This window comes from Emys orbicularis, chromosome 3 (genome assembly GCF_028017835.1).
Source record: "Emys orbicularis isolate rEmyOrb1 chromosome 3, rEmyOrb1.hap1, whole genome shotgun sequence".
Classification (NCBI taxonomy): domain Eukaryota; kingdom Metazoa; phylum Chordata; order Testudines; family Emydidae; genus Emys; species Emys orbicularis.
The window spans coordinates 111,621,269-111,644,232 of NC_088685.1; the positions used below are offsets into that span (position 1 = coordinate 111,621,269).

The window sequence follows — 22,964 nt, forward strand, 5'->3', positions numbered from 1 at the left end:
TGACCCAGCCACTCCCAGTCTTTATTCAGGCCTAATTTGATGGTGTCCCGTTTGCAAATTAATTCCAGTTCTGCAGTTTCTCGTTGAAGTCTGTTTTTGAAGTTTTTTTGTTGAAGAATGACCACTTTTAAGACTGTTATTGCGTGTCCAGGGAGATTGAAGTGCTCTCCTACTGTTTAGTGTTTTAAGTGTAAACATACCCTCACCTACCTGGTCTCTCTCATTTTCCTGTAGCATTTGTGTGAGTCTTGCTCAGAGAAGCAGGAGAAAGAAAAACATTTCAAAAATTTAGGAACATTTGATTGTAAAAGGTGGCGTGGGCACTCAAGAGCACATGTAGTATCTGAAACTACTTTTTATTCATTTTTAAAATTTACTACATTTCAAGTCGATGGTGATCTTTTAAATGCCAAATAGGTGTGTTGCTTATGTTGACAGTGCTCGTAGCCCATTACCAGTGTAGGTTTTCTGAAATTCTCTTAGCTCTTAAACCAAATGTATTGTTTATGGGTTTATTCTGCCCACTTCCCATGGACAGTTCTGAAATGTTCACATCCCTCACATTCCTGTGTTGTTGTAGTGTGCAGGATTTGTGAACTTGTCAGAATTTCTTTCATAAAGCTTCCTTTCTGCTGTCATGGGTTGTGTTAGTGTTAGAACTGCCCATAAACAGAGCAGTACTGGAGCTGGAGAAAAATTGTGATTTGATTTATTTTTTAGCATACATTTGGGATAGATGAGCTGATGCACAGATCAAATTGATCCAAATGTTTGCCCCAAAATTAAGTTGAATCCAAACCTTTCATAAGGTTCAAAAAAGTTTTAATACTTTGTTTTTTTGCACCTCTAGCTAAAGCAAGGATTTATTATGTCAAAAGATATTTTTTATTTTTATAGTTTCAGCTAAACCAGGAAGTACTGGAAATCCTGTGACAGAGATTCTAGCCTGATTTCTAGATCACAGAGCCTTGGATAAGTGTGTATAAGCATCCAGACTTTTGTACCCTTCCACATTAAAAATAAAAAGTTAAGCAGTAACTTGAATGAGTTCTAACACAGGCTGGTTTCTTGCATGCTGACTTTGAAACATTTTAGATGTGCACCCTTGAATCAATTATAGTATTGCATTACAGCAAGGAAGCTTTTTCAGCTCTCACATGGAATCAAGTTTACAGCCGTTGTGTTTTTCTGTAGCTGTGAAGAATAGCAAGGCTTTCTGGACTGTGTGCCTGTCCTCTTGCCAAGCCTGGCTTTTTAGAAACATGATGTAGCTTTTGGTGCTAGTTAGGGAATATTAATGATTATCTTTGTATGTAAAAACAGAAAACAGAAACTGCTTTTTGCTTTCCACAGCATTCCAGGATCCTAGTGCTTTGTTTGCCTTCTTTTTCATTTCCCTAGCAATCCTACAAAGTAATCTAAACATAGCTAATCCCCACAGGGACTCAGTGGAAAGTTCAGTTTTGCGCTCCTGGATTACTTTATAGTTGAAAACAGAACAGTCCTTATGCAGAATGATTTCTCTCTTTTCTTCCTGACTTTCTGTGGTGAATTAAATGTCCCATAATGATGCCAGGGTCTAAAATGCCAGTATTTGCTGTCACGGTAGTGGCATAGATGTTTATTTCTCCAAGATCACTGATTTAAAGAGACACCAAAATATCCCATAATTGACATCAATTTAAAATTCCTCTAATCTAGGATCAAATTCTGGCTTGGGCAGTGCCTTCATGTATGTTCCAGAAGCAGCAGCCAGGAGAGGAAGGAAACCATAGAATAGTTTTTCCGGTCAAATTCCAGCTGCCCTTCAACCCAGAGGAGATGACTCTGTAGGTCGTCATAGGTGGAGCTGCAGAGGGACATTCCAGGATAGGGCCTGCAGATTGCGAGCGTGCTGCGTGCATTTAACTCTCTGCCCCATACAGATTTTTGCTCCTAGGGTGGAGAGCAGCCAAACTGTGGTTCCATGAACACTTCTTTTGCAGCATGAATGTTCATGGGCAAGTCAACCACTTTCATACCTGCAGCCAGAATTTGGCACTGAGGAGGGATTTTCTAAAGTGCCTACGGGAGTTAGGAGCACATCTGACTTTCAATGGTGATCATGCTCCTAAATCACTTAGGCATCTTTCAAAATCTCACCCTGAATGGCCAATTACAGAAAACAAAACATTATTCTACTGCTGAGAACTTTTTAAGGACAGTATTTATGTAGGAATTACAATAAAACAATGTTTGGTCTTCTTGCCCAACTATCGCCTGTGCATCCTCTTGTGGTCTAGGGTCTTGCTACGGGCAGCCTGTCTCCATTTTTCCCTCTTGGACTGTTCAAATAAAACTTCACCCAGGCATTTTCTTAGTCAGAAATATCCCTCCTTGGAGTCTGGGTTTATTAATATAAAATAAACTCTAAATAAAACTTAAAATCCCAAACAAAGTCCATTCATAATCCCACACAACACAAGGTTTCTCTTCCTCCCCCAGCCCTTCCTGCCTGGGGCCTTTTGCATTCTCTCTCCTGCATAGACTGGATGTTTCCCAGGGGTCCTACTATGGTCAACTCCCATAGTCTGAGGGTCTTTCTCGCAGAACCTTTTGCAGACTCCACAGCTTCCTGAGCTTCTCCCCTTCATTGCAGAGCAGCCCAGTGCTGCTCTTTCTAGGGCAAATCCCTTATCTCTCCCAGATGGGGATCATTCTGTAATCAGGGTTGACTAGCTGTAGCCCTCCAGCCCTGAAGGGGCAAGCCACCCTGTTACAGTGTGAAAAGGGTGTTTTATGTGTGAGTTACAGGGTTGAGTGCCTTAAGTCAGTGAGCCAGCTCCTCAGGCAGTGTGTCAAAGAACTGTACGTAACCACAGGATTTCAGTCCTTTTGCTTTAGGGCTTGAGTTTTATTTCTCCAAATAAAACAGTTCAACATAAGTTCAATATCTAAGCCATGTCCTTTCCCCTGACCGCAGGGTCTCTTGATGGAGCTCATCTACTCAATGCAGGTCTCACTCTTCAGATCCTCTGCCTGGGTATAAAGGAGGGTCTCTAGTCCCTTCTGCTGGAGCTTTCCTCCAACAGAGTGGCTTCCAGCTAGAGCTGTTCAGGAATGTTTTGACTAAACATTTCTTTGGATTCATCAAAACCAAAACGTTCTTGTGGAAATGTCTCCGTTTCAACTAAAATTGCAGTGGGAAGATTCTTTGGTCCAGGATGAAATTTCAGGTGAAGGACCAAGGGTGGTGGGGGAGAGCGAGAGAAAAAGACAGACACACACACAATACCCAAGTGATTAGAGCACTCCTCTGAGATGTGGGAGACACATATTCATGTCCCTGCTCCAAATCAGGCGGAGTAGGGGTTCAAACCTGGATCTCCCACATCGCTAACAACTGGGCTATTACTAGTGGGGACGGTCTCTCTCCTGTTAGTAATTTTTCACAAAAGAATTCAAAAGGTCTCATTTTTACTCGGATGCAAAACAAATATCCCAATCTCAAAATTATTCACAAAATGGAATTCTTTCTGGCCAGTTCTACTGCCTGCCTTTCTAGCCTGCTCCCTTCAAGGTGCGCACTCCCAGGCCTGGTTGCTAAGGAGAAACTCTCTGCTCTTTTCTCATCTCTAGCCTTCTCCCTGAACTCAAGCTTCCCGACAGGCCTGGCTCTGAGTCACAATCTTCAACCACGTGACCCCAGGATTTATTCCCTTCGCCTTGGTGGCACAGGGGGCAGCTGAGCTCTGACCCCCTTAAAAGGCCAGCACATCCTGTGCCCACTGCCAAGTAATTGTATCCCCAAATTTAAAAGAATTATGGTCTAGAGAAACAAAGATCAGGTAGACTAAATTGATTAATAATGGTTCCTTGTGATATAAATTCAGAGACATGATCCCAGTATTTCTCATGTGAAGATACTTACCATGCTTTAGGACATACAGTGATTTAGACAAGCAAGAGAATTCAAAGTTATGAATAATTAATTTTAGAAAGAAAATAACAAAAACAGGCAACAGTACAATGTGTGTGTTCACTTACAATCTCTTCTGGGCTGTCCCCCTCATGAAGAGCTTGCAACAGAGATTACACCTGGGAGATCCAGTTCCTGTAGGGGGCAGTCTTCTCTAGATGAGCTAAAACCAAGTAAATTAATCCGTAAATTAATAGATCCTGTTTAGTTACCTTAGATATTATGGTTATTGATTACAAAGGGAAGTTTGTTTAAAAGTAAGTCAGTTCCATGTGAGTTATCATAAATATACTAAAACAGCTATTAAATGTGCAAAGGTTAGTGATCTTGCTAAACTCTATGAAATACAGTAAAGGAAAGAGAGCTTTAGTTAGATTACTGAAAGAAGTCATATGAAAAATATTCACTTCTGTATCTCAATAAACGTAATTTCAATCATAGAGTTAATCTAGCCTTGGCAGTCTTTGCAAGATTTTATCTCGCTTGAAGTTTGGTGGCAAAATCTTTTTGAGGAGCAGGGCTGGTGTTGACATTTTCTTTCTTTGCTGTGATTTTCTTCTGATGCTGTTTTCTGTTGTTTTTCTTTCTCTCCATCTCATGCTTTATCAAAGGAAATTTACAAGGACTGAATAATGTTCTGTCTTCAGTGATACCCGGGCCACTCCCAGTGAAAACTTGTACAACAGGTGTACCTGTTGAACAACCATAAGCCTAACGCCTACGCGAGATTCAAACTCAGTTTTGGCCACATTGTATGTTCACAGTTTGGCCATTTATTATGGATGAGAGCAAATCATTCTGAACAAGTGTTCAAAACTGTGCTCTCACCTTCTTCTAACGCAGTTTGGTCACATCCACAGTGGACAGTTAAACTCCTTTAGAACTAGAGTTGGTCCTGAACCAAAACCCTCAATCCAAACTTGTGACCTTGGGGAAATGTGGATCCAGATCTGAACTTTGCAGTTCAGCCAACATCTCTGATTGGAATATTTCATCCACAGTAAAGATACACTCACACATAAGCAACAGAGCTGGGCAAATCATACAAATAATTTTCTGCAAACATTCATCAGTTAAAAACAATTTGCTTCACCCATATTTGTACCCCTTTTTAATTTGCTTTCCACAGACATTCAGGCAATCAGTTTTCACTGGCACAAAAGTTTCTGGAAAGCAAATTTCAGTTACATGCACAAATATCTGCAGAAATTTTAAAGTTGCATAGGCAATTATTTGCCCCATCTGACCAAGGAACAGAAATCATAAATTGTGATTGGTCTGACTAATCACACAGTTAACCAAGTCAGCTCAAATAATGAAAATCACATACTCACTGAGAACTATTAATGATCAATCCATGGAGTCTAACAAAAATCAACAACAAAACAAGTCACTGACTAATTTCCAGTAACAAACAAATTTGAGGAATTTGCTCTCTGCTCATGGATATTCTGGGAGCAAAAAATAGAGGTTAGGTTCATCAGATAGGTTATTCATTGCCAATTATTTTTGCTGCAATTTTCTTCTCACAATTAAACTCTGATTCTAGACTAAGGTAAAGGGGACCTTGGGAATAAAGGCAATGATGATCTTAGTCTCTTGGCAGGTAGGTGAAGCAGCTGTGCAACTCCTTGTTTTTTATTTCACAGAGTGGAAATGACTGTAGCCTCTCTGCTATATTCCAGGCACAGGGTGATAACTACAGAAGGCTGCAGAGTTGGGAATCGGAGAGAACAGAGAAAGGCAATGAGAACACACACACACAAAAATAGGATAGCTCAGAAATGAGAGTATGCATGAGCCAATATTCCAAGGCCTGAAACTTACTGCCAAGAGAAATTTACCATATACAGTTATAGTCCCCTAGTCATCCCCTTTATTTCTCTCTTCCAAAACCAGAGAAGAATGAAGAAGAAGAACAGGAAGCCAGGAGGGAATTAAAACGCAGCCTCAGCAGAAAGGTGATAAAATATTTTGTGTGTGATATACTTGTGTGTATAATGATGAGAATTTTTCTTTATACTATTCTAAAGTATATTCAGACATACTGACAAAATTCCCTCTCCCATTTCCATTTCCCCAAAAGGTAAACCCTGTTTAAAAGATAGAATGGGCCAAAGTCATCCTTGGTATAAATCCAGTCTGTCCAATTTTCCCTTGCATTTTTACAAGGCAGAACTGCCACCTTTGAAGGAAATGTAGGGCCCGACTGTGGTTAGCCTTTGCATGTGTGTGCAAGGAGGGGGTGTGAGTACCAGGAGCTTTCCCGAGTGCGCGTGCACACACCCGTGCAACCACAGGTGTAGGTACTTGCCTCTTTTGGAAAAGGAGAGTGCTGAAAGAGGTGTGAGGCTTTGAACAGCCCTCCACCACTATCCCATACACAAGCCAGTAGAGCTTGCCCATCACAGATGGGAGCACATACTGCATTCTCCTGTTCAGGGTTGGCCTAACTCTGTTCCCATTGAAATCAATGGTAAATCTCCCACTGACTTCAATGGTAGCAGACGTAAGCCAACACTGAGGGTTTTTGAAAATCCCACCCACAGTGCCTCAGTGACGCACAGTGTCTCTCAGAGCTCTTAGTGGGATAACAGCACAGTCCTGATCCATCGAGTGTATCTAAATCACTAAAATTGATTATCAAGACCAAAGTGGTAAAACATTGCAATGCAAGACTTTCCCAACAGGTAATGTATACCTTTTTGCTTGTCTTTCCTAGTCTAGTCAATACAAGAGAGAACCACAGTATACAAAATATTTATCATTGTGCCCAAGTCAATTATTAAATTGACTTTTTTGATTGTGATCTTCCTGTTAATCTCAGGAATGTCTCTTTTTTCTGAATAATGAGAAGTTTAAAACCTTAAAAAATAATTTTACATATATATATATAATGCACACATTCTATATATGTGTGCACATATATATGTGATCCTGAAGCAACAAGCACATAAAAAATTAATTTTTTTCTAAATTGCTTGTACACATGTGCATGTTATGCAGATTAGGGCTATATTCTGCTCTCCATTAAACTAATGCAAACCCAATAATTTCAGCTGGATTTTGGGAATACAGGAATTGTCATACTAGATCAGATCCAAGGTCCATTTAGTTTCACATCCTGTCTCTGACAGTGGCCATCACCAGATGCTTCAGAGGAAGGTGTAAGAACCCCATAGTAGACAGATGTGGGATTATCTGCCCCCTACCGGGAGCTCATCCTGGTCCCTAATAGTTACAGATTAAACCCTGAAGCAGAAGGTTTAATATCCCTTCCAAAATTGTGTTATTAATTGCAATAATGTTGGATAGTCTTGCTATCCATACAACTATCCAATCCCTTTTCAAATCTTGTTTAGTTTTTGGCCTCAGTGACTTCCTGTGGCAATGAGTTCCACAGTTTAAATCAAACATTCTGTGTGAAAGTATTTCCTTTTATCGGTTTTGAATTTGCAACCTCTTAATTTCATGGAATATCCTCGTGCGCTTGGGTTACGAGTGAGGGAGAATAGAAGTTCCCAATTTACCATCTCTATTCCATTTGTTATTTTTTATCATGTCCCCTCTTATGGGTCTCTTTTCTAAGGTAAACAGTCCTAGCTTTTACAATCTCTCTCCATATGAGAATTTTTTTCCAGACCCTTGATCATTCTCATTGTTCTTCTCTGTACCCTTTCCAGTTCTGCAGTATCCTTTTTGAGATGAGGAAGCCCCATAATATGACATACAATTTTCCTACACTTTCAAAAATATATGTGCAATAGGAGAATTTTGTTTACTGTGACAATCATTAATTTGTACTTTGATTGGGGTGACTCAGATCATTTGGTTCAATATCATAATAAAGATAGACTCTCTGATTCACAAATTCCTTTTAGTTAGAGAAACCCATCAAAAACCTGTTTTTTTTTGTACTGAAAAACCTGTTTTTTTTGTACTGAAAAACAGATGATTGTAGGTATTAATATAAATACTAGCATTGTCTAAGAGGGTAAATAGCACCAGTGTAGCAAAGTAAAAATTAATGTTCTGGAGATGATCTGTCAAGATTCTTTGTGGCCTGTCTGATAAAGATTAATTTTATACTCTAAGAAACTAGGTTGCACTGCTTTCCAGTTCCTGTTTGATGTTCCCAAGATGGTACCTTTTTTTAGACACCTGAAAGTGACCCTGATTAGAAATACCTTTAATGTTCTCTTGAGGTTACATCATACCCTAGGTTTTATTTTGGCTTATTCAATTTACTCTTTTTCCACCTCCTGTTCACAGCTCAGTCTGAGACCTACAGTGGCTGAACTGCAGGCAAGAAGAATCCTACGTTTCAATGAGTATGTGGAGGTAACGGATTCCCCGGATTATGATCGCCGAGCAGACAAGCCTTGGGCAAGGTTAACTCCTGCAGACAAGGCAAGGGACAAATAGAGATTGAATTCTATAAATTTCAAAATATTTCTCCGGTCTTATTTTCATCCCTCCACACCAGTATCATTAATTACATCTTCTTGAGGCAGTGACATTGTCATGGTACCATGCATTGCCCACACACAGCAGAACCCACTCAGGTGCCTATTAAAATTGTACTTACCAGCTCACTTGTGGCAGTTCAGAGATGAATTTCTCACATTTTTAAAATCCCTCCTAGGCCAGTTACATCACTGCTATCAGCTTTTAGTTGAAGTCCTTGGAATTCAACCAAAGTTTCTGCAGTCAGAGGCCTACATGCTGGCCCTTAAGTGCTGCTTTTAAAACTAATTACAGTGAAATGTAACGGGCTCTCCCATTACTGTAAAAATGCTTGACCACATGAATACGCCATCACTACAGTTGTCAGGTGACCAACTGCATGCATGCACCATTGGGAATAAACTCAGCCTTCAGTGTCAAAATCCTGCATCTTTACCCTGCAATTTAACAGAGCAGTGAGATTAACTAGGTAGTAGAGAGAACTTTAAACAGTGAAAGAAGCTACCAGGTTGCTTATTTACTTATATAAGTAGAGTTTTAAAAATTAGGTAAAATAATTCAGAAGAAAGGTCATGCTTTTTTGGTGAAAAGTCATAAAATATTTCAGGCTTACTTTGCTAAAAAATGGATTCATGTCTGAGAACAGAGTGTTTTCATTCTTTGTGGCTGCAGATAACTTGAGAGGGCCGAGCATAAGGAACCAGCTCCCACTCAGAAGGCAGTGGTAGCTACTAGTCTCAGCTTCCAAGTGACTTTAGCAGTTCGCTCCAAGTACAGTGAGTTACACTGTTCTAGCCTAGAGGGAACAAAGCCCTGAGGGGCTGTAGCAGCATCTGCATCAGAGAGGAAAGGGCTGTCCATGCCAGCCACAAGTGGGAAAAAAGATGACTGTGCCCACTGATGCCATCTGAGCATCTGTGTGCAATGGTGTCCCTAATTAAATCCTGATACTACTTTCTGCTTTCACAACAGGCCGAGGGACACCCTCAAACGAGGAAGCAGTTATATACCTTGCCAGATCCTCACAATACTTTCAACCAGCATTACCACTTTTTTCAGAATTGAGTTTAGGTCAACTGGCTTTTGTTCAGGCCTGATATATGCCAGATATTGGAGAGCATGCAGACTGGTACATCGGAGTCTGATGAAAAGGGGCCCTAGAGCAGAAAGTCACCAGTACATTGAATTCACTGTAGCCCATATTTCCTCATGATCTCCCCTCGTGGTTTTATAATGGTTGAACAATAGGGCTGTCAGAACTGAGCCCTGCAAGACCTCACTATTGAAAGCCCTGAAAGAGAAGACCAGTCACCCAACACCATCTCATCACTATTCCTCTGAAAAGAATGAGTGGATGAATTATCATGTGATCCCATCTACTCTTGCCAGCCTGCAGTTACTTCAGCAGCCTCTCATAACAGGGGTTCTCAAACTGGGGGTCGGGACCCCTCAAGGGGTCACGAGGTTATTACATGGGGGGTCACAAGCTGTCAGCCTCTACCCCAAACCCTGCTTTGCCTCCAGCATTTATAATTGTATTAAATATATTTAAAAGTGTTTTTAATTTATAAGGGAGGTCGCACTCAGAGGCTTGCTATGTGAAAGGGGTCACCAGTACAAAAGTTTGAGAACCACTGCCTCATAATCAACTGTCTTAAAGGCCTCTGAAAGATCAAGTAGAGTCATCAAAGACATTTGGCCTTAAGTCTCCTGAGGAGATACTCAGCCATGGTGTTTCCATGCCATGCTCAGTTCTGAAGGAATCCCGGGTGCTTCACATTATTGGATATCTCTAACCTGCACAAAAGAAGGGGGCAAGTTGAGAGAGGTGAATGTAGGGGTGGGAAGAGAGGCAAGAGAAGCTGCCTTGAATCCTCAGATTTTTGTTGTGAAATGGCCGTAAAGTGCAGGATCCAGTTACGACATTAGCCCACGAGGAAAGAGCTGGTCATTCCCGTTACTATTGATCATACTGTGAAGAGCACTGTTTCTTCAGGAGGTTTGTACCTTACACAGTACAGCACACTGTTTGGGTGCAATTCTGTTAAGCTGCTTGTTCCTCTGTCTTTCTGGAGAGAATTACTTTTTTTTTTTTTTTTTTTAAACAAATCAGTAGGGCATTTCAGAAAAAATCTATTCAGCTGTCCCATTCCCCTCTTTGGACCCCCCCCCCTTACCCCCCCCCCCCCCCCCACACACACACAAAGATACCTGCAGGATTTCTCAGCTAGAAATGGGTGGTTTACCAACCGCCGTTTCTGGACCAAATTGTATAGAAAATGCAAGATCCTGCAATACCAAGTAAGGCAGAGGTTATCAACCTTTTTCTTTCTGAGCTCCCCCCCCAACGTGCTATAAAAACTCCACGGCCCACCTGTGCCACAACAGCTGGTTTTCTGCATATAAAATCCAGGGCCCTCATTAGTGGGTAGCAAGCAGGGCAATTGCCTGGGGCCCCATACCACAGGGGCCCATGCAAAGCTGCATTGCTCAGGCTTCAGCTTCATCCCCGGGTGGCGAGGCTCAGGGCCCTGGGCTTCAGGTGCTGAACATTCTCTATTCCCCATGAAGTCTTCAGGAGCTGAGTGCACTCAGCACCTTGCAGGAAACTGAGGTGAGCAGTCCTGGTGCAAATAGCGACTTTATCGATATGCACTGGGAGTTGCACCAAGCAAACTACACTGGTAGCTAGCGCTGATAGGTCAAATCAGTGTAGACGAGGCCTCAAGTCACAGTAGATCAGAGTGCCACATTTAGAAATGATACAAGAAGGACTTGATTGTTCATGATAGCAGTGGAACTTTTTCACTTGTAGGTCACCTGCTCAGGTCTGGCTAATAGTGGCTGAAAGTCATTATCACCACCTGAGAGACAAGGACCAATGAAAGATATTACCGCACCCACCTTGTCTCTCTGATATCCTGGGACCAACACGGCTACAACAACACTGCATACATTATTACCCACCTGAAATACATTTTTAGGCTCAATACATTTTGTAATGAACAGGTTTCCACAGCACAGTTGGAACAAATTGGCCCCCATGTTTTCAGTCTCAGCAGAGAGGCAAAGGGTCCAGTGAGTCTGGAGACTCCATTACCTCTTTTCCCTAGAAGTAGTCCCTCTAGGTCCAGTTGAAGCACATCAGTGGAAAAGAGGTCTCCTGAGGTCTCTTCCAACCCTAATCTTCTATGATTCTATGAAGCCTGCGCTATACCAGTTCTGTGGATGCAGGACTCGGTGTCTTGTCTATCAATAAGGCATATGCTTAAAAACAAGGGGGGGGGGGTTGCAATATCTGAGCTGTGTGTCTTTCCTTACTATTGCAGCAGCCTTGTGTATCATTGGGGTTAAGCAGGACAGTCCCCTGCTGGAATGTGAGATTTATCATTTAGGAGATGGCATTCTGATGACACAGCGTAAACCTATCACACTGGAATTCTGTCCTGCTTTGAAAGACATTGCTCTTTAATGAGCTGCTTTTTTAAAGGATTACTCAAATGGTATTACTTGTATTAGAAACACGGCAAGGAGAAAGAGAGAGAATAAACCTTACACTGAACAGCAGGGTCTGAAAGCAGTGGTTTAAAATGTTTATAGATTTGAACCAAAAGCATTTATAGCAATACCTGTGTGTGTAGAGTGCTGGCCATTTAAGAAATTATATGAATTATATAGTGAAGTAAATTGATTACCATTCTTTTTACATAGGCATTAAGGACTGACATTTTAAAGTGTGCTGAATTTCTGCTGTTCTTTAGTATCTACCAGCTGAAAACACGGCCCTGGAATGTCCAAACACCTCATGGAATGTTACATAAAATTGATCAAACCGAGTAACTAATTTCCATTTGAAAAGTGGCATTCATCTCACATTCCTAAAATCTTGTCTCCAGTTGGGAGCTATAGGAATCTTGCAGTTTATGCAATTGCTATGCATGAAGTATGACTCATCCTCCCCTCCAGGGCTGTATGGTGTGATAATCTCTTTGCAGATGCATACTAAACAGGTGGCTGTCGAGGGTGACAAATTCCCTTTCCCTGCTTCTTTTGTAGCAAATGCCATGTTTTGGGGGAGGGATTTTCTGGCCCCAGATATTTTCTTATGGCTTTTCTAAAAATAGTTTTACTGCTTCAAATAACCATAACTGAAAGAGCCATTATGTTCTTGGGATCAGAAGTGTGCAAGAGTGATGGATTAAATGAAAGGATTTAAGTGAAAAGTAAATGGAAAACAATAGAGATGACGGTATTTTGCACCTCAGAGGAGTGGGCCCTTGTTCTGTTAATGTATTTTTACGGGATGTTCATCTTTCTGATGTTTGTGTGTGTTTTTAATTAGGCAGCAATACGGAAAGAACTGAATGAATTTAAAAGCACAGAAATGGAAGTACATGAGGAAAGTCGACAGTTTACAAGGTGAGTAAAAGTACCTTTTGGCGTAAAGCCAATGAGAGGTGAATGTATCATATTAGTCTCTGCCTTTCCCAAGTCCTCTAGAGTTGTACTGTAATTAATTCCTTGACCCTAAGCTGGTGGGATTTCCCAGTGTTGCTGATGTGATCACTGAAACCATATAATTGATATGGCAATGAGGGTAACCAGAATTGAATAGATTTTAAATGGAAAAGATTGCTTTTGAAATCTGAGAAATAATCCTTTCATACATTTTATTGGATTCAGCATGTCCCAGATGAAATTAACAGTCTGCATGTGTGGGAGGAGAGCCCTGCTTCCACAGAACCACGGACAACCATATGAAAGTATGTGTTAGTGGGTGCTTTGGGGCACTGGAATCAAGCTAGCAGTCTAGCAAACTTCACAAAGTCCATCCCCATTCTGGAGAACTTCCTAACAATCGCCAGAGCTCCTAGCAATCTTTCAGAAATTTGCCAGATTCAGACATTCCATTCTAACATTCCTAATTTGACACAAATAACATTATAATATGCATCTCTGTTTGGACCTGTGCCATAGATCTCACCAAGATATTTCAAATAAGCCTCGTTTGAAGTATACAGGATAAGTTATCTTGCAGCTAGGATGTGGCAAAAAAGAACTAAAAGAATTTTTGAACTATGATTAAAACCTGTCTTTCTTAAATCCCATATCTTTAAAAGGGCATGTCCAAATAACCTTAAATTTGGTCTAAAAATAGTTTGCTGGCTACAGATCAAACAAAACAAATGTGAAGCTAATAGGAGTTTTAGTGTGGATTTTAAATTAGGAATCAGAAGATACTAATAGTGGAAATCAATTTTCCACTCAAGCTACTGCAACTCCATAAGGATTACTCAATATATTGTTATTGTATTAATAATAAACAAGGCCCTGATATTTTTAAAACCACTATATAATTATCAAATAGATCACTATAGGGAAAGTGGTAGCCTATATTTAGGTTACCTAGCAATTCCCATTATAATTATTTTTTCTGACAGTTTTTTGAAGAGCTCTAATGTCTCTATGATTTGCAGCAGGATTTTGAAATTTGGCAGAGGGTTATTCCAGAGGTCAGGTGTGTGTTTTTTGTTGTCCCCATGAAAATCTGTTCTGATTTATCCAAATTCTAAGCTTCTGAAGATTGCATTTAGCAGTCTGCATTATGCCCAGTAGAGCTTGCTGCTAAAATCATTCAACCAGTGCTTGATTTGTAATGAAAAAGATGCTGGGGCTCGAGCAATTTTTTTACATTCATAACTGATGCAGCAAGCCCAGAGGTGCCAGGGCGATAAACTGCCAAGCCTAGGGGTACTGGGGTTCAGCCCTGGCAAGCTCTAGCACAAATTAAGCACTGCATTCACCATTGCGTACACCATGCTCTCCTAATCTGCAGCAAGGGAGATTTTGGTTAGATATTAGGGAAACGTTCTAACTATAAGGATAGCTAAGTAGTGGAATAGGTTATCAAGGGAGGTTGTGGATCAGATGGCCTCTCAAGGTCCCTTCCAGCCATACATTTCTATGATTCTATAAAAACTGAACCTTCAGATAAGACACATACAAAAATTGATCCATAACTGGGTCCCTTCCTCCTACTGCTATTGCTGCCACCACTCCGTGATTGTGTGTGATCCTGTAGTTAGCCTCATAACACTTCACGAAGCAGGTAAGAAAACATTGTCATTTTTACAAATGGGAAAACAGAGCCATGGATTATAACCATACATGCAGGTAGGGATTAGAACCCAGTGTTTTGCTTAGACTGTTAGAAAATGCCCCTCACAAATATGGATACAGATCACTAGGCCAAGTGCATAACTAGTGTATCTCCACTTGGCTCCCTGTGTCTTAGACTCATAGACTCATAGACTTTAAGGTCAGAAGGGACCAATATGGTCATCTAGTCTGACCTCCCGCATGATGCAGGCCACAAAAGCTGACCCACCCACAACAGAATCTTCCAGCCTGCGACCCCTGCCCTATGCTGCGGAGGAAGGCGAAAAACCTCCAGGGCCTCTGCCAATCTACCCTGGAGGAAAATTCCTTCCCGACCCCAAATGTGGCGATCAGCAGAACCCCGAGCATACAGGCAAGATTCTACAGCCGGACCCCCATTTTACCCGCGATGGCACGTTAATGCCTAATTGACTAAAATCACGTTATCCCTTCAAACCATTCCCTCCATAAACTTATCAAGCCTAATCTTGAAGCCAGAAAGGTCTTTCGCCCCCACCGTTTCCCTCGGAAGGCTGTTCCAAAATTTCACCCCTCTGACGGTTAGAAACCTTCTTCTAATTTCAAGCCTAAACTTCCCCACGGCCAGTTTATATCCATTCGTTCTCGTGTCCACATTACTACTGAGCTGAAATAATTCCTCTCCCTCCTTGGTATTAATCCCTTTGATATATTTAAAGAGAGCAATCATATCCCCCCTCAGCCTTCTTTTGGTTAGGCTAAACAAACCGAGCTCCTCGAGTCTCCTTTCATAGGAAAGGTTTTCCATTCCTCGGATCATCCTAGTGGCCCTTCTCTGTACCCGTTCCAGTTTGAGTTCATCCTTTTTAAACATAGGAGACCAGAACTGCACACAGTACTCCAAATGAGGTCTCACCAGCGCCTTGTATAACGGAAGCAGCACCTCCCTGTCCCTACTAGAAATACCTCGCCTAACGCATCCCAAAATCGCATTAGCTTTTTTCACAGCCACGTCACATTGCCGACTCATAGTCATCCTGCGATCAACCAGGACTCCGAGGTCCTTCTCCTCCTCCGTCACTTCCAACCTATGCGTCCCTAACTTATAACTAAAATTTTTATTAGTCATCCCTAAATGCATCACCTTGCACTTCTCACTATTAAATCTCATCCTATTATTGTTACTCCAATTTACAAGGTCATCCAAGTCTCCCTGCAGAATATCCCGATCCTTCTCCGAATTGGCAATACCTCCCAACTTTGTGTCATCCGCAAACTTTATCAGCCCACTCCTACATTCGGTTCCGAGGTCAGTAACGAATAGATTGAATAAAATCGGACCCAAAACCGAACCTTGAGGAACCCCACTGGTGACCTCCGTCCAACCCGACAGTTCCCCTTTCAGTACTACCCGCTGCAGTCTCCCCTTTAACCAGTTCCTTATCCACCTCTGGAATTTCATATCGATCCCCATCTTTTCCAATTTAACCAATAATTCCTCGTGCGGCACAGTATCAAACGCTTTACTAAAATCGAGGTAAATTAGATCCACCGCATTTCCTTTATCTAGAAGGTCTGTTACTTTCTCAAAGAAGGAGATCAAGTTGGTTTGGCACGATCTGCCTTTCGTAAACCCATGTTGTAATTTGTCCCAATTGCCATTCACTTCAAGGTCCTTAACTACTTTTTCCTTCAACATTTTTTCCAAGACCTTGCATACTACAGAAGTTAAACTAACAGGCCTGTAGTTACCCGGGTCACTTTTTTTCCCCTTCTTAAAAATAGGAACCACATTAGCTATTTTCCAGTCCATCGGTACTACCCCCGAGTTTACAGATTTATTAAAAATTATCGCCAAGGGGCTTGCAATTTCTCGCGCCAGCTCCTTCAATATTCTAGGATGGAGATCATCCGGTCCGCCCGATTTAGTCCCATTTAGCTGGTCAAGTTTGGCTTCCACCTCTGATACTGTAATTGCAATCGCCCCTCCTTTATTCCCCTCTGTCCCGCTCCCTCTATTCCTAAGCCCTTCATTAGCCTTATTAAACACCGACGCAAAATATTGTATTGTATTCCTTGTACTTCGGTTTGTCTTTAGGATATATAAAAATACAGGTTTAGCAAAGTGCAATATAAAGTAAATTGCAAGAGAGAATATTCTGTGCTATGAACTGACACAATTGGAATGTAACTCCTTGATTACATCATTACGAATTATATGGCAAAATTAGCACATATTTGTACAAGAGACACCAAAGAGGAACTTGGAAGTGTTTCTCACTAACACTGAAAACAGCAGTTGATGGACACAGATTACAGTAGGATTCTCAGAAGCTGGGCCCAGAGGTCTGAGGCAATCCAATACTGCAGCAACTCAGTGAGAAAGCTATTTAGGGGAGGGGCTTGAAACAGGGATGCCAATCCTATCCATGGTGCACGTAACCAGTGAGTCCAGATGGTCCTCCAGGAGCTACTGCCTGAGGAAGATTCAGCCCCAAAGTGTCCCCTCCCTGTTAGAATCATAGAAGATCAGGGTTGGAAGAGACCTCAGGAGGTCATAGTCCAACCCCCTGCTCAAAGCAGGACCAATCCCAACCAGGGGCAGCTCTAGCTTTTTTGCCGCCCCTAGCACGGTAGGCAGGCTGCCTTCGGCGGCATGCCTGCAGGAGATCCGCCGGTCCTGCGGCTTCAGCATACCCACTGCCGAATTGCCGCCGAATCCACAGGACCGGCGGACCTCCCGCAGGCATGCCGCCAAAGGCAGCCTGCCTGCCGCCCTCGCAGGGACCGGCAGGGCGCCCCCCGCAGTTTGCCGCCCCAGGCACGCGCTTGGAGCGCTGGTGCCTGGAGCCGCCGCTGACCCCAACTAAATCATCCCAGCCAGGGCTTTGTCAAGCCAGGCCTTAAAAACCTCTAAGAATGGAGATTCCACCACCTCCCTAGGTAACCCATTCCAGTGCTTCACCACCCTCCTAGTGAAATAGTGTTTCCTAATATCCAACCTAAACCTCCCCCATTGCAACTTGAGACCATTGCTCCTTGTTCTGTCATCTGCCACCACTGAGAACAGCCTAGCTCCATCCTCTTTGGAACCCCCCTTCAGGTAGTTGAAGGCTGCTATCAAATCCCCCCTCACTCTTCTCTTCTGCAGACTAAATAAGCCCGGTTCCCTCAGCCTCTCTGCATTAGTCATGTGCCCCAGTCCCCTAATCATTTTCATTGCTCTCCACTGGACTCTTTCCAATTTGTCCACATACTTTCTGTAGTGGGAGGCCCAAAACTGGATGCAATACTCCAGATGTGGCCTCACCAATGCCGAATAGAGGGGAATAATCACTTCCCTCGATCTGCTGGCAATGCTCCTACTAATGCAGCCCAATATGCCGTTAGCCTTCTTGGCAACAAGGGCATACTGTTGACTCATATCCAGCTTCTCATCCACTGTAATCCCCAGGTCCTTTTCTGCAGAACTGCCGCTTAGCCAGTCGGTCCCCAGCCTGTAGCAGTTCATGGGATTCTTCCATCCTAAGTGCAGGACTCTGCATTTGTCCTTGCTGATCCTCATCAGATTTCTTTTGGCCCAATCCTCCAATTTATCTAGGTCACTCTGGACCCTGTCACTACCCTCCAGCTTATCTATCTCTTCCCCCAGCTTAGTGTCATCCGCGAACTTGCTGAGGGTGCAAACTATCCCATCGTCCAGATCATTAATGAAGATGTTGAACAAAACTGGCCCCAGGACCAACCCCTGGGGCACGCCACTTGATACCGGTGTTATGCTCATACAAAGCACACGGGATCTTTATAGAGGAAGGCAAATACGCAGCATTTATTGAAAATACAACAGTTAGCATATGCTTTTCAGTCACACACACATACACACAGAGTCCTGCCAATGATGTTTATAGTTAGCAGTCTGTTGTGGCTTGAGTCAATCTAATGACCAGTTAGATTGAGCATGAGTGTGGAGCTGGGCTCTTGTCGGTCGCGATCCAATGCTCCGAGGCTTTGCAGGACTGAACCCAGAGTTCCATGGCAAAACACCCCAGCTTTATAGTTGTAAATTTCCATTTGAGTTCATGCATTTTGCAATGTCATCCTGTAATCATTAGTCCTTAAGTGGTGTTATCATTTGATGGTTATTGTCGGGCTTCCCATCGTTATCTCCTATTATTGTCTCGCCTTTGGGGGTGCCTGCCTCACTTCTGAGGTCGTCAATGCTGCTAACATGTTTAGCATCGGATACAATGGATGTTTTCTGATTGTCTTCTGATCTTTCCAAGTCTCTCACTTCTTCTTGACCATCTGGACATTTGTGATGGCTTTCACACCTTATCTTTTCCTGATGCATGCATTCCTCATTCACACAAACAATCTCTTACAGAAACCTTCAAAGGTATACAGACAGCAGTATTGTATATTTAGCAGAATACATTGTAAATCAAGCCTTGCTAAATCTTATAACTAAAACAATTCACATTGGGGCTTCAGGTCCTCAACATTCTTCTAATCTCCTTAACATAGGTACAATACAAGATCCTGTCTCTTACTTACTAAAACCTTAAAACAAAGAAATGTGACCATAATCAGTCAAAAGGATTGTTCTGGTCTGTCATTCCTTTCTGCTATTCAAAAAGGGTGGCTGACAGGATAAAATCAAATCATACATTAGTTCTCATAGTACAATATAAAATCCTGCTCCTACACCGGCTACCAACTAGACATCGAGCCGTTGATCATTATCCGTTGAGCCCGACAATCTAGCCAGCTTTCTATCCACCTTATAGTCCATTCATCCAATCCATACTTCTTTAACTTGCTGGCAAGAATACTGTGGGAGACCATATCAAAAGCTTAGCTAAAGTCAAGGTATATCACGTACACCGCTTTCCCCGTATCCACAGAGCCAGTTATCTCATCATAGAAGGCAATCAGGTTGGTCAGGCATGACTTGCCCTTGGTGAATCCATGTTGACTGTTCCTGATCACTTTCCTCTCCCCCAAGTGCTTCAAAATGGATTCCTGGAGGACCTGCTTCATGATTTTTCCAGGGACTGAGGTGAGGCTGACCGGTCTGTAGTTCCCCGAATTCTCCTCTTTCCCTTTTTTAAAGATGGGCACTATATTTGCCTTTTTCCAATCGTCCAGGACCTCCCCTGATCGCCACGAGTTTTCAAAGATAATGGCCAATGGTTCTGCAACCACATCAGCAACTCCCTCAGCACCCTCGGATGCAGTGCATCCGGCCCCATGGACTTGTGCATGTCCAGCTTTTCTAAATAGTCCTTAACCTGTTCTTTCACCACTGAGGGCAGCTCACCTCCCCATACTGTGCTGTCCAGGGCAGCAGTCTGGGAGCTGACCTTGTCTGTGAAGATCGAGGCAAAAAAAGCATTGAGTACTTCAGCTTTTTCCACATCATCTGTCACTAGATTGCCTCCCCCATTCAGTAAGGGTCCCACACTTTCCCTGACCATTTCTTGTTGCTAACATACCTATAGAAACCCTTCTTGTTATCCTTCACATCCCTTGCTAGATGCAACGCCAATTGTGCTTTGGCCTTCCTGATTACACCCCTGCATGCTCAAGCAATATTTTTATACTCCTCCCTAGTCATCTGTCCAAGTTTCCACTTCTTGTAAGCGTCCTTTTTGTGTTTAAGCTCACTGAAGATTTCATTGTTAAGCCAAGCTGGTCGCCTGCCATATTTGCTATTCTTTCTGCACATCGGGATGGTTTGTTCCTGCAACCCCCAATAAGGCGTCTTTGAAATACAGCCAGCTCTCCTGGACTCCTTTCCCCCTCATATTAGCCTCCCAGGGGATCCTGCCCATCAGTTCTCTCTGTTCTCTCTGATTGGTCTGTGGCAGGAAGGAGTAATTACACTGAAGTCAGTGGAGTAACACTAGAGAAAAAACATTGCTGTTGTTAAGAGCAGAATCAGGCACAGATGTTGTAGGATTGCAATTCTGGGAGAAAGGAAAGAGCTTTAGTCTCCTCAAGGCCCTGTTGTTAAAAGGAATATAACTCATGTAGTTCACTAATAACATTGGACTGAAAAAGCAAAAGTTGGGTTAGGTCTAATAGTATCGCGGACAAGTGACTCTGGGGCAGAGAATGAATTATTCATTTAAAATAGGTGTGAAATCAGAACCCGGCCCAATGCCATTATCCGATGAAACAATAACACTTATAACTTTTATTTGATTTAATGTTTCAGGTTTCATCGTCCATAATTGTTTGACAGTATCCCATACTTCACACCCCAGTTCCCTTTGGGAAAATCATTGCATCATGAAGACCTGAGATTGCACTGGAACTTGAACGAGTGTGAGTGTGTGTTGCAGCTTACCCTGAGGTTAATGAAGAATGTGGCCCTCATCTTTATTGGAGAACAAGAGATTTGACTGGGACCAGAACCCAGGGAAAGTGGGGGTAGCATTCCATATTAACTAAGCAATGTCTTGATGGTAAGAGAGATTGTGGTTCTGTGGCTAGCTCACACAGATACGTTGATATTTTTTCAATCAAAGCTTGAGCAGACAGGAAGAGCTGAAGACAATCGTTTGACAGCCTGTGGCCAGGAACTCATCAGACTTTACATCATGGTGACTGAGGATAATTGTGGGTACAGTGGGAACACAGAGAGAGGCGGGCGGGGAAAGAGATTTCACCTGTCAGTTAACAGAAAAAAGTTAGAACAAACTGGTAGTAAATTCTTTATGAAACTGGTTTAATTATATATTTGGATGGCAGGAGGAAAAAAATTGTAAATCTGGGAGTTTGAGCAACTGTGTGTGTGTTTTCTAGAGACCTCAGCCTGTCCTAGCAAGACAGTAAGCCACTCATTTCATCAGTACTTTAGTGAAGTACAGTAATTTTTGTGGTGCCAGTGAACCTACTTGCCAGAAAATATTCTTGTTATAATTCAGATGTATTTTTTAAAATTCTGAAAAGCATGCTTAAAGAAAATACATTGAGTATTCATATAGCACATCTAAATATGGTTGGTGTTTTTTTAATACAATTACACCTTGGATTCTCCATGATGATGCATCAGAATTACATGAGTAGGTTTCAAAGGACAAATAACAAGACACTGTGAGTGCAATGAAAGGATTCAGGTTTTGAAACACTCTTCTTTTGTCTGTCACTCACGTTGTTGTCAAAGTAGTGGCACCAATATCTCTGTGAGCTATGGCAGACAGTATTGACAATCATGACATTCTAATTTGAATCCAAAATTAGAACTGAAATCGGCCATGAATTTGCATACAAGTAGGTTTGGAAAGGGGTTAACAATGTGACTTTAACTTTAAGAGCAACATTAGATGGATCCCTTGGATTGCTTCTAGAAAGAATTAACATGTGGATCAGTACATCTTCATCAAGGGCCTTGTAAAAGCTACAGAAAATCCTTAGTGTCCACAGCCTGTTTTTGTTGTATGAAAAGAATGCTTATTAACTCACAACTTCTGAAATTGTATTTGTGAATACAATACTATTAAAATTAAATGGTATGGAGCGTGAAAGGCAATATGTGCTTTTGTTATGTCAGCCCTAAGGCCTATTACAAGCCTTTGGCATTGTTTACACTAAAAAATTCTCTTATATTGGCACTTATTTATCCTTTGATTTATGTACACAATGATTTTTCTGGGCCTGGAGTACACACAAACATATATGTAATGCAGTATTACAGTATATATACTATTTATCCTTTTTTATATGTGTACATAATTACAATTTATTTTTGTCTTTTATGTGCCCTGTTTAGTTTTTAATTATGAAAGCTAGGTATTTTTTCAGGCAATAAAAGGTCTGTGCAGAGTGATTTTTACCTCAGATTCTGCAATAGGTTCTTGTGGAGTGTTTTTAATTTATAAAATTGAAGATTGTCATTTTAGATGTCAGCCTAAAGGCAGAATGCAATTTAGTGGCTAAAATTAGATCTCACTCTTTACTGATATTTACAACAAGACCAGGTTTGCGTAAATGGGATGGATTATTTTTGTAAAGGGCATTCAAGTAATATCAGGGTGCTTTCCATGAGCTGGCTTTCTGTTTATTTTTATATAGATTGATTTAAACATTTTAAGGAAATAGGTTGATAGAACCTTTTAGATCACTTTAATTTTGGTAAAAATCCTACAAAATGCAGTGTATGAACCCAAAAATATCAATAACTAGTAAAACAGCCAACTACAAGCTTGTAGCAAATAAAAATAATCAGCATTGTTCCGCCTCTTACTGGAATCAATTAGGTGTATTAAAAATAGAATTAGTAGGAAACAATTTAGCTTCTGCAATGCCATCATTTTGTAACTATGAAAGCAGCATTTTTACATCAAGGAAGCAATGAAAATGTATGCCACACTAAATCATACAGATATGTGCAAGC

General features: G+C 41.7%; 1 protein-coding gene across 1 annotated transcript in view; it reads left to right on the top strand.

Annotated features, from left to right (window-relative positions):
- The window catches only part of PHACTR2 (phosphatase and actin regulator 2), a 214,887-nt gene extending 201,436 nt beyond the window's left edge, over positions 1-13,451 (top strand). Inside the window, exons 10-13 of the mRNA XM_065401437.1 lie at positions 5,858-5,919; positions 8,231-8,368; positions 12,768-12,844; positions 13,403-13,451. Of these exons, the coding sequence (XP_065257509.1) occupies positions 5,858-5,919; positions 8,231-8,368; positions 12,768-12,844; positions 13,403-13,451 (326 nt within the window). The remainder of the gene's footprint in view (positions 1-5,857; positions 5,920-8,230; positions 8,369-12,767; positions 12,845-13,402) is intronic.
- The last annotated feature ends 9,513 nt before the right edge of the window (positions 13,452-22,964 follow it).